Below are 12,022 nucleotides of genomic sequence, written 5' to 3' on the forward strand. Positions count from 1 at the left end.
AGCCCCACCAAAAATATTTTTCACCAGCCACCACTGCTGTCCGATGCTGTTTAAAATGACTCCATCTTTGTCTATCCTGTTTGAACATTCTTAGTTTTTATGCATATATTGTATATACAAATTTATAACATTTATTTGATTTCGTACTGCTCAGTTCCAGATATTTTTAGTAATTGCTGTAAAGTTTCCTTTTTTGTTACAAAAAATCTTACTGCCATTTACTACAGTTATTTTTTACTGAATTTCTTTGGACTTCCAATATGTATCTGCATGTTTCCATTTATCGTTGTTTTAATCTTTACTCATTACTTTATCTTGTTTTATTCTTTTCATCAGAATATCCTCCCAGGTTTCGTTTCTCCCTCACCCAAAACTGAAATAGTTAATCGTCTTCAGCTGTGTATACTTCTTTGTTCCACCATTTGCACCTGGTTTCTCCTCAACTTAAACTGTTATTTCCCTATTTGTCTGTGTCGATTTCCATCTTCATGCCCATCCATCCCTACATCAATTTTCTGTCATGCTTATCATGAGGGTCATGAGGGGTGCTGGTGCCTATCTCCAGCTGTCAACAGGCGAGAGGCGGCTACGCCCTGGACAAGTCGCCATTCTACTGCAGAGCCTTCATCATCTCCGAGTTCTGTTAAATTCACAAACATTTCCTTAAAATATCATTGACTCACTATGTCCTAGATTCTGTCTGCCCTTTGGTCCTGAACAAGTCTCTCATCATGACAGTCCTGAAATATACAGAACAAAATTTTTTATTAAACTGATTTGATTGTCAAGTCAGCTTTTATTGTCATTTTCTACATATGTACAAGACATACAAGGGAAATGAAATTACGTTTACTCTCTGCACTCTCTGTCTTTTTGTTTTGTTTTTTACAAATTTTTTAAAATGTTTAAATTTCATTGCTTATTGAATTAACAATATATATTTCAAATGCTAAATGGATTATAGAACAGCTGTCAAGAGAAGACAGGTAAGCCTTTTTTCCAAAAGCTAAATGAAGACACGATGAAGGGGAAGAGAAACCTTTTACTTCCTCAGAAAATCTTTATATTAGGGACCTATTGAACAACAAAAACAACGTGATGTGAATCTATCAGCTGTTAAGTCCAGCCTTCTCTGGCTTCCTGATGAATTTCATGTGAAATTTAAAGTTTTATTTACTTATTGAGTGTTTATATTGGAAAGATCTTCTTGTAAACAGGGTTATACAATAGCCATACAATTTTGTGTGTAGTTCTTTCTTTCAGACATTCATATTTCAGATTTTTGGTCAGACCTGAGGGGTAAACCATGCTATTTGCCAAAGTTAGGGGTTGAACTGACAAATACTGAAGAATGGTGGAAAAGAGAAAGAATAAAGGAAAAGTGGGCCATTTGTCTTCCAGCAGTCTAAGCCTACAGTGGCAGAACTAGAGCAATAGCTCAGGATAACCTGAGCCACTCTCTCATATATGGTTTATGTCATTCTGTTTCCTTGATAATTGTTTCTTTTTCGTTTTGTGTCATTGTAGTGGTTTGTGTCTGTTTTCTTTCCCCTGCTCCATATCAGCTCATTAGCCCATTCTTTTTGTTTCCGTTCCCCATATATACACCACCTCTACAGTTCCCCATTGCTGGTTTCTTGTTGCTTTGTTGCTTCATTGCTTGCTCCACATGTGTTCTTTCTCCCTGGCGTCTCCTGTTTTTTTGCTTTCTTATGTCGCTCCTGGTTTTTTGCTTCTTTTGCCTCTGAAACCTCAATTAAAATAACTTATCTCTGCCTTCTCATCTCTGCATTTGTTGTTTGCTGGACTATTATTTAGGGCTTTTATACATGCAAATGAGAATTTTAAATTTAACAAGTACCCAATGAAGAGATGCTAAAACAGAAGAAATATGTTCTCAGTTTTTAGTTTTCATCAGAACTCTGGCTGCAGAATTTTGGATCAGCTACATTTTGTGGAATTCCTGATGATGAAAAATTAGAATAGTCCAGCAAACAACAAATGTTTGGACTTGGAGTTTCTGAGCATCACCTCGGGAGAAGATATAAGCTTTGCAATACTTTAAAGCTGAAAAAAGCTCATATGGGATATAAATAAAAAGTCCTGATCAAATACAACAGTAAAGTTTTTTAGATTACTATCTGACACTAACTTTAATGCCATCCAGATTCAGTGACTGACTAACAATTAGCTTCTTAATGAAAACATGTGAATCACATGCTAGAAATAAAAAACCCTCTTTACAAAATTTGACTGCAGGGACTGCTGAAAAGTTCGGTGGAAAATTATGTTTAATTCAGTTATACATAAAAACAATATTAATCCAAAACTCAGTATATAATTTCATTTCATTTGCACCATGCCTTAAATAATGTTTCCAAAACAAAAGTTTGAGAAGATAGATTAATGCTCTATTGCAGGAGTCCAGAAGGAGAAGCCTGTTTCTCACAAACCCAATGCAGCATCATCGAACAAGTCTCCTTGCTCCACGATCTGGACCATAGACGGAAACTGTTTAAAGCTGCACATCCCTGAGTCCTGAAATGGCTCCATGAATTCTCCCAGTACCTGCAAGGAAAATTTATGATCATCAAAAAAAAAAAAAGGATATTGCTTAAACGAAGAAAAGTTAAGTAAAGCAGATTGTTTAAACACCTACGAGTTTGTTAGAGAACTTCCATCCACCCATTTCCATCCTTTTTCTGGGGTTGTATACTGCAGGCCGATCCAAAACTTCAGCTGATCTCCAAGCTCTTTCAGAAACATCTGCAGGTTTACAAATTTATTTATTACTTCACAAACAGAGACAATGGTTTGTATCCGTAAAGTAAACAGAACCTCACCATTTCCTCCGTGCTTTTGATGATCACCAGATCTGCTCCGTTTCTTGAACACTGATACTTGCTTTGTTCCCAAGTGTTCTTCCATGAAGACAAAAGGTAACACCTGCAGCCAAACTTCCTCCATCCAACAGGGCATGTTACTGAGAAAGTACAGCTATGAATCATTAATTCTTCTTCAAAAGATAAATAATCACAATATTCCCCCTAAAAGGCTTGAACTAGTCTAGTAGTATCTATGGTAAAGCACATATGTTACCCACTTGTTGATGTGATTTATAAATCTTTAGTAATCATGGTTAGTTTTTGAGCACCACAGGGTTTAGTGCTCGGGCCAATTCTCTTTATTATACCATGTATATTTCTGCTTTCTATTGGTAAAATGATCAGACAGTATGGGATAAATTTCCCACAAAAGTTATTCTGTGAAACTCACCAGATTCCTTCTTCATTTGTTCCAGATTCAGCTCTGCCACCTTTAAACTGACTTCTAACTGATCCCTCTCATAGGTTAGGTTCTGGTTCATCATCTGGAGGTAGTTTCTCTCTGCCGTCTGATTGGCCAATTCTCCACTCAACTGATTAAAGTCTCTTTGATCTTGGTGAGGAGAATAAAAGAGGAGCAATGTTATCTGCATTTTGCTAATTGCACTTCATCTTCACAATTGTCATGTTGGGGTGAACACTTACACAGGACACTGACAGTTACCACCACGGCCAGCAGGAGGAAACTAAGCAGTCCCAGAAAAAGTGCCGCTTTAAAACACAAGGTTCTGGTTTCTTTCACAGGCGAAAAATCTGTTTTTCCTGCTTTGTCTCCTAAAGGTGCAAAGATCAAGCAAAACATTATCTTTGAAAAATAATGTGAATTATATAAAGGTAAAAATAAAAACTATAATAGATGGAAGTTGTATGGAGGGAATTTAGTTTCATTATTGTTACAAGCAAAGAAGACATTTTGTACATGGATATTTAATCCAGAAATAAAACTAAACATCTAATTTTTTTAAAAAGGCTTTGCGGGTAACTGTGATGTTCCCTTGCTGTTTTTTTTTTTTTTTTCGTTTTAGAATTTTAGTCTTTCAACCCTTTTTTCTATAGATTTAAAATTCTCTTTTTCAAAATACATTTTACAGTCACTTTCTCATCACTTTAAGCCCAGTACAAAAGCTGACTCTTGACACACACGTTGACATTGAATGAAAAGTGGAGAGAATGTTATCTGTGAAACACATTTAGGGAAGAATGCTATTTGCAAAACCCATTCAGAAAAATCTAAATCTGAAAAATTTAAATTAGAATTCTTTATTTTAAAGCACTGCAAAGTTTTTTAAGACCCCTTTTTTTAATCAAGAAGTTTTTTTCAAGCTTAATTTGTATTATATTTTGTTTTCCTTTATAACATGTTTTCTTAATTGTATATTGCTATTCAATGTATATGAAAGTATAAGCTTGTACTAGTAATAATCTTTGAATATGTTCTAATCTCTACAATCTAATCAGGATCTCTCTTTGGACCAATTTTCCACTCATTTTAAGACCAGTCCTGAAGGAAAAAACATTTATCTCACCATGTGTTCAAGCAAGTCTGAATACGGTAATTGAAATTAATCATAAACTTCCAAACAGCAGCTGAAAATTGTTGGATCTCTGTGTCTCCATAACAACCATAACACACTATCTACAAATCAATCAACCAATCAATCAATCAATCAATCAATCAATCAATCAATCAATCAATCAATCAATCAATCAATCAATCCAACTGACTGTTTAGAAGTGATGGCAGAAAAAGCCTGGTATTTCCATCACTAACATCAGCAGCTGTGTTCAGATCAGACTATAAATGGGTGTTGCAGCTGTGAATGCTGCAGGTTATTCTGCTATGAAACAACGAATGAATATCTGCCCAATATTACATACAGTGGAGGATCTGTGATACTGTGGTCCTGTTTTTCTACCAAGCATGGGGATATGGTACATAAAAGTCTGGTGGCCATTTGATAAATAAAAAAAAAGGTCATTATTTATGTTGAAAGGTTTTCTTCCAATAATACTAAAAGCACAGGAGATGTTTTATTTAAAGAAAAGGCTTTTCAAAAAACTGAACATTGAAGAACTCCTCAATAAAAGAAAAGGGGTTTTAAGAGAAGTTCATTTGTATGCATAAGTTCAACCAATATTTGTACAGTTTTTTTCAGATTTTACTCTTCAAATTTTTTATTTTTCAAACTTTTTTTCAGATTCTGTTTTTGTTTTGTTTAGTCAGATTTTAGTTTCTCACATTTTCTGGGGAAATTAGCCTGATCTGCTTGGGTATTTTCAACTGCATTGGTCTGCTTTCAGACCATCCAGGAGTCTAGAAGGTAAAATCCTTATAGAAGGATATAAATTAATGTGGTTGAAAAACTATATACAAAATAAAATTGTACTTGGAAATTAAAATCTTTAAAAAAAAAAAAGAATTTTACTCAGAAGTACATTCAACCATTTACACACACTCAGCCACAGCAAACACAAAACCAGTCTTCTTCCAGGTCCATCTCAGTGTCCAGAGATAAACTCTCTAAAAAACCTGTGGGCTGAGAGAGGAATTCATCAGAGATGATCCAGGAGTCACCTGGAGATGAATAGTAAAAGATATTTAACTCTAAACTCAAAACTCTGAAATGATATAGCTGGTCTCCAACTGTCTAGAGAGGTTCGGACAAATTCTGTCATTGTTGCTCTGTTGATTTGTTCGTTACCAGTTTTTTGGTGATATTGTATTTTCTTCCAAACAAATCGAATGTGCTCGAAATAAAGGTTGAATTTATCTAGATTTTTTCCAAATTAGATTATGGTTCTGCAACAAAAGAGGATTTTATTTCAAGGCATCTATGATTAGAACCAATTAGAAGTTCACTAGTTTTTTTACCTGGTACTGTATTAAAAAGCACGACCCAAAAAAACAGAACAGAGACTCAAAATTTAAATAAACTACAGATTAAAACTAAAAAATGTTGGTAGGTCCTAGAGTTTAAATCACTTTGTCACGTTTTTACAGTTTTCATAATCAAGAAAAAACCCTTCATGTTAAAGATTTCAATTATCAGGATGTACTAGATTGCGTTAGATATTTTATTTCAACACTGTTTTACCACAGAACATGTCAGAGAGCCTCACAATGAAACTTGAGTACAGCTGAATGTGCTTTAGAGATTTAGTGTTGGTGTAATTCAGGATTAAACACACCTTTCAGGTCTGCCCTGTTTCAAATCAGCCTCCATCAGATTCACCTGCTTACCTGACAATATTACCACCTCCCTGACCAGTCATCAGGGCCAGATTATTACAAGCCATTGGTGAGTTTTATCTAGCGTTCCTGCCTGCCTAATTTTCCAAGCTTACCTGAACATTATCAGACCTGTCATAGTATGCTTTTCGATCTGTAACTTGTTTTCTGGGCCCTTACCTTGCTCTCGGATTCCACTGTGGATTGTCTCTGGATTTCCAATCACCTGGCTCTAACTCCGTACTCTGGTTTGTTTCCATGATCATTCTGCCTGTCTCTGGTCTCATGGATCTGACCCTGTGTATTTCTCTAGACCAACGACTAATCAAAGGATTCCTCCAAATCAGCCTGAACGGATTCAGGAATCCTCTGAGTTTCACCAGATACGTGACAGACCGTTTGTACCATGACTCTGAAAGTTTGTCACCAAACAGACAGAAGGTTAGGGAACCAGAATCCAACACTAGAAACACGTCCCTCTTTTTCTGTCTGGTCCCTCAACCGTTGAGGCTCAACGGTTCAATCTCCTTCCAGAAGTTCCAGTTCCTGACTCTGTTCAATCCCTCCTGACCTGTGGAAGTTTCATATTCCAATAAACTCTTTAGACGCATCATGGTGTTATGGTTTATTCCTGGGTCTTCCTTTTTCTGGTCATTACATCTGAGGTAAAACTAAACGTCTGCTTTCTGTTCCTTCTCTTAGGTTTCACATTCTCTCTTTCTCAGAGGAAAATTTCAGATAAAACATCCAGTGACTAGCATTCAATATTTCTTCCATTAATCATAGCTCTAAATTTACATTTTAAAAAACAGGTTTCCATTTAGTTTAAAGTAAAAAAAAATCATCACAAATCTTGATTGTGTATTTCTTTTTATTTGATAAGAACGCTGCTCTCTTTTAACACTATAAAGCCTGAATAAGCCTATAATAATTGTTAGAAGAAATATATACATCTGTACTTGATTTGTAAGGCACCAGGCATTTCCATTCAATGTAGTGAGCATTTTCTGCTCACTACATGTGTTTGATTGTACACATCAGGATTTTCAAGAAAACATAACACTGATAATGTAGAGGTCTCAGAAAATCATGGTTCTGAAAATACTCATTGAATATGATACTCTTGTATTTACAGGGATGATAAGTCAATTTGCATTTGTTCATTCTTGCAATGTTCAAATTAAATCCAGACACCTCCCCTGCCTCTGTTGTATTAACTAATATTCAGGCCTTACCATTCTCTTCATATTTGAGTTTGGACAGATTCAGCTCCTCCAAGTTAACATAAATCTCCTCCTCTGGCTTCATCGGAGCGGCTCTCTCTGTGAACTATTCACAGGGAAGATCTCACCATTTATAAAGCAACAGCTGAGTGACTAAGTTTCTGTTCCTTTAAATGAAATACCACACACCTTAGAGGCTTAAAAGACAAAACAAACTTCTTGTGATCATATACGGTAACAAATAATGTAATCTTGTTTACGGAAAATTTCAATCTGAAAAACTCACATGGAAAGAAAAGACGATCAGAAGAGTTTTATTGATAATTACTTAAGTCTTTGGCGCTCAGACCTCGGCAGGAAACATTAGCACAGAATTTGCTTTGATATGCATAAACAGAGGTAAATAGTAGGGATGTTTCAACCCAGGCCTGAAACCGGTGGTGGAGTGGAGAGGACGAAGTTGGTCGTGAGCTGATACTAGTGCATCACCCTGGGACCTGAAAGATGGAAGTCCAGTTTGGATAACACAGGTTGTGTAAATCTGTCCATGATGAGCAAGCATGAAGCGACAGTGGAGAGGAAAAACTCCCCTTTCTTGTAGTAAATAGAATTTACCTTCATTACACTTCCTCCTCTTGAGCATTTATGCAAAGTAAGCTTGAAATAATAATGTTTGTGGCAGAAACGTTCCTCCGGACAGAACGTGTGGGAATCTTTCAAAGTCAAAGAATCCAAAGGTTTCATTCATATTTTTAGGCAATGTAAGTTTATTTCTATACGGTACAAAGACAATACAAAGTGCTTTACATTAACGAAACAAGCAAGCAGTCTCAGTTCTTTATGGCTGTGATTCATTAAAGGCAGTGAAGAGATTTCATGTATTACTTATTTTCACTAACAGAACAAATCTATAAATATTTCATTGGGGGATTGGGGGCAAAAAGAGGCACTAAATGTTTAGGCAGGGTAACAAATCTAGACCCCTTCATCGAAATGCAACTGAAATCTTTTATATGTAAATGGAATCAACAAAACATAAATGAAAACACTTCCTAAATGTCAAAATCCTTTTCTCTTCAAAGGAACAGAAACAATTTTTAGGCTGACAGAGGATAAATAAATGTTCTGCAGAAATAAAAAAAAAATAAATAAAAACTGAAGAAAAATTTGTGTAAAAAAAAGAAAAAAATACATTTCTCAGCCTTGCGTACAGGTTTTTTTTTTTTTTTCCAAAACTAACTGTAAAAAACACCCCAAGTTCCCTCTGACAGAACAGGTGGAACCTCAGATTGTATTTAATAAAATCTTTACCATAACTGCAGCACTTATATCCCCAGCCTGATCAGCCCATAAGTCAAACAGGATCATTAATTCTCCACCGGCGACAGCAGGGGGAGCTGTTGAAACAGCATCACTAAGTGTCACATTTCAAGTGAATGTATAAAAATCAGATGTAGAAAAATGTTATCATTTATCTACCAATAACCCTGTGTCGCAGCCTTCTGTTCCAACAACCACATACCAAAAGACAAAAACTAAATTGGTAGAAATAACAAATTACAAAAATTTAGCATAAATGGCTAACCTGACTCCGCCCGATGGATTTGCTCCGCATATCCATCTGGAAACCTTCCGTTGCAGTAATTTTGGGAAGGGGCGAAAATACTGGTTAGCAAATTGGCCTATGTTGGTGATAGACCGGCCAAATAAACCAATCAGATCAACGAAGCACATGACGTACTAACAGCCAGGCTACTCTTGCCGAAACCAGTCGGGAGAAGAGCAAAAACATCTTTTCCTCTGAGAAAAGCCTCCAGAGCAGTGTTTTGCTCTTCTTTCAGTGAGGAAATACTCTGTAATTCCCATAAAACTTGCTCGATAGCCACGCTAACGCTAGTTTCACCGGCTGAAGCCGCCATGTTCTTTAGACTGAACTGTCGCGCTTCTCGTTGCGTCACACCTCAACCCGCCTCAAAGCCAACGCTGATTGGACGTTGGTTAGGTGAACGGCTCCAAATTTTCTTCAACGGAGAGTCTCCAGACTGATTAGCGAGTGAAATCTTGAAAGCTCGCGAGATCAGGATGGTCTCACGAAGCTAATTAATGGCCACAACACCCTAAAATACATCTTCATCGATTCGGAATGATTAAAATAATCACCCAAGCAGCATAAAACAGGAAATCAGAAATGGTCAAAGTAAAACTCTTGACAGGTCTAGTAAATATTAGAGCTTTGATATTAATTGCATTTGCATTATAATCGCAATTTAGCAAAACACAATTTTAAAATAGCAGAGGCACTCAATTTTGTTCCCAGTACATTTAACAAGAGCAACACGCTACATTTCTCAGTGCCTTTAGGTGGCGGTAATACATTTAAAGTGGGTTTGCTGCCACCCAGAAAGGTAGAGAGAGTTCCAGCTCGCGCGCAGATCTAGATATAGAACTAGAAGTAAGCACTTTTTCACCAAAAGGTTACAGTATAGACATAAAACAGTGGATTCTGGACAAGCAAGGTTTTAAGGCAAAAAAAAAATTTAAAAAAATGAAACCCTAAAAGAAAACATCTACAAGCTTGTGGTTAGTGCAAAAGAAAATCTAAATAAAATCACAATATTGGTTAAAACCAGTGGTGTCAAAAGTACACTACTTAAGTAGAAGTATAGATACTGTAGTTTAAAAACTTTGGTAAAGTTGAAGTATCAACTTGACCTCTTTATTCAAGTAAAAGTGAAAAAGTATGTGCTCCAAAAACGACTTAAAGTATAAAGTAACGTTTAAAAGAAACAGCCAGATGCCACTATATGAATTGAAAGCTAAATTTTTCGACTATTTTGAAAAATTCTTTGCGATAGGGCCAAGGATGAGGGAGGTCTTGTTGGTCTCCATCTCCCGATACGCTCTCGCCTGTGTGCGACCTTTAAGACATTTCAGCGTCTTTTTACGAATCCGTCATTGTAGCATGGCATAGACAATTCACGTTTGCAGTTTGAAGAACACCTGCTTGCTTCTGATGATTTCCTTTGCTAACCAATGAGTGTTTGCGTTCTATGACTCATCCAATTACACTAGTTTCACTAGATGTGGATGGTGCGAGTAACGTTTGTTTTAAAAATGTAAGGAATAGAAAGTACAGATACTTGTGTGAAAATGTAATGAGTAGAAATATAGAAGTAGGAAGAAAAATAAGCAATGGAGTAAAGTATAGATACCTAAAAAGTGTACTTAAGTACAGTAACAAAGTATTTGTACTTCGTTACTTGACACCTCTGGTTAAAACTCATCTCAATTTAGATTTTTGTTAAAATTGTTCAGCCTTAGTAAACATAATCCAGCATGGCGTGGGCATGTGGATAGCTCTGAGACCCAGGAGCCCCACCTGGAATAAAATGGAGAAGCTGTTTGACCCAGTTTGCGCTCCAGATTTTCCTTATCAACCAGCTGAAGCATTTGGCTGCCAAGTAAATCGCTGCAACTTTGAAGAGAGTTTTTAGGAACTTGGAAAATCCTCCTCCACCTCCGCTGCCATACCCAGCTCCATATCCAGCTCCATAACTTCCTCCGTACCCAGCTCCATATCCTGCTCCACTGCTGTAGCTTGTCCTGTAATCGTCATAATAATCTGCAGACAAAAAGGTCACAAAAAAGTCAAATCTGAGACTAAAACAGTACATTTTGCTAATTTTTCATTACAATCAAACAGGTAAAGTTAGTTAACATGATAAAAACTGACAAATTAAGTGTTTCTTGTTCATATTGTGTAGCAATATGGATCTAACTAAGGAGATCCAATGTGGTGATGGGTGAATAAAAACAATTGAACATTCCTTAACATCCCAAGAACTCGAAGGAGTTAATCAATGGGGGTGTTTTACCTTCATACCGAAGCTCCCAGTCGGATTGGCAGGAGGTTGCATTCAAAGGCTTTTGTTTCCTTTTGCTTTTCTTTTTCTTCTTCTTCTGCGTGGAGTTGTAACAAACAACACTCCCGTCTGTGCTAATGTTGGACCTGAACTGATCAGAGTTCAGTTGGTAGCTGAAGGCCTCGCAGAAGAACCCAGATGGATCGTTCTGTAACATGCTGAACATCATCTGGACTGATGGATCCTGCATCTCCTCCGTATCCTGAAGCATCTCTACATCGTCATAGTAACCCATTTGAGTGAGGAGAAAGCTGAGGTCCAGCTCTGGGTTTTGTAGAACCCGGATCAGTTCCGGGCTGATCTCGTGGGTTCCGTCGGATCGGAACCTTCCAAGGTCTCCGTCGTCATGTTCTGTGACGTACACCTTCTCCACTACCCTGGTCTTCACCTGGCAGCTGATGATGATCCGGTCGCTGTTGGAGCTCCTGTCTGCCCCGTGGTTTTCCCTCACAAACGCCGGTAGATCTGCGGACTCCGGGTAGGACAGTGTGTTCAGATTTCCAACCACGAAGTAAACAAGCTGGACAGAAAAGACGAAGAGACAATATGACACAATATGAATGAGAAGGGCTGCATAAAGTTTGGTGTTCAGCTAAAGTTTCTGTTGTAGGAACAGAGGTTCCTTCAACTAATTGGACCCCATAGATTAATAATAGCATGTCATGAATATGTATATAAATGTAGAAAATTACTTAGTGCAGATATGTGGTGAGGATAAACCTCTGATGTGAGATTCAATCCAGGCAGCTATATTTGCCCATG

At 37.1% G+C, this 12,022-nt stretch overlaps 2 protein-coding genes across 2 annotated transcripts in view; both read right to left on the reverse strand.

The window, feature by feature from the left end:
• Positions 1–2,316: 2,316 nt before the first annotated feature.
• On the reverse strand, positions 2,317–7,422 carry LOC107082655 (C-type lectin domain family 2 member B-like). Its single transcript, XM_015371441.1, has 6 exons — positions 7,350–7,422; positions 3,531–3,659; positions 3,277–3,438; positions 2,844–2,983; positions 2,660–2,766; positions 2,317–2,568 (listed from the first exon to the last, which is right to left on the reverse strand). The coding sequence occupies exons 1-6, from the start codon at positions 7,420–7,422 to the stop codon at positions 2,412–2,414; spliced, it is 768 nt and encodes a 255-aa protein (XP_015226927.1). The 3' UTR covers positions 2,317–2,411.
• Positions 7,423–10,521: 3,099 nt separating this feature from the next.
• LOC107082685 overlaps positions 10,522–12,022 on the reverse strand; it is an 8,867-nt gene continuing 7,366 nt past the window's right edge. Inside the window, exons 4-5 of the mRNA XM_015371472.1 lie at positions 11,213–11,780; positions 10,522–10,959 (exon numbers count right to left, since the gene is read on the reverse strand). Of these exons, the coding sequence (XP_015226958.1) occupies positions 10,655–10,959; positions 11,213–11,780 (873 nt within the window). The 3' untranslated portion in view covers positions 10,522–10,654. The remainder of the gene's footprint in view (positions 10,960–11,212; positions 11,781–12,022) is intronic.

This window comes from Cyprinodon variegatus, unplaced genomic scaffold, assembly GCF_000732505.1.
Source record: "Cyprinodon variegatus isolate N-32 unplaced genomic scaffold, C_variegatus-1.0 Scaffold58, whole genome shotgun sequence".
NCBI classification, from domain to species: Eukaryota; Metazoa; Chordata; class Actinopteri; order Cyprinodontiformes; family Cyprinodontidae; genus Cyprinodon; species Cyprinodon variegatus.

What these genes read in the sequence shown, in the direction of transcription:
- LOC107082655 (XM_015371441.1), bottom strand. Translation starts at nt 7,422, where the DNA reads ATGAAGCCAGAGGAGGAGATTTATGTTAACTTGGAGGAGCTGAATCTG. An exon ending in ACAAATGAAGAAGGAATCTG is followed by an intron (nt 2,984 to 3,276) that starts GTGAGTTTCACA and finishes GTACTTTCTCAG; the next exon opens with TAACATGCCCTGTTGGATGG. An exon ending in TCAAAAGCACGGAGGAAATG is followed by an intron (nt 2,767 to 2,843) that starts GTGAGGTTCTGT and finishes GTAAACCTGCAG; the next exon opens with ATGTTTCTGAAAGAGCTTGG.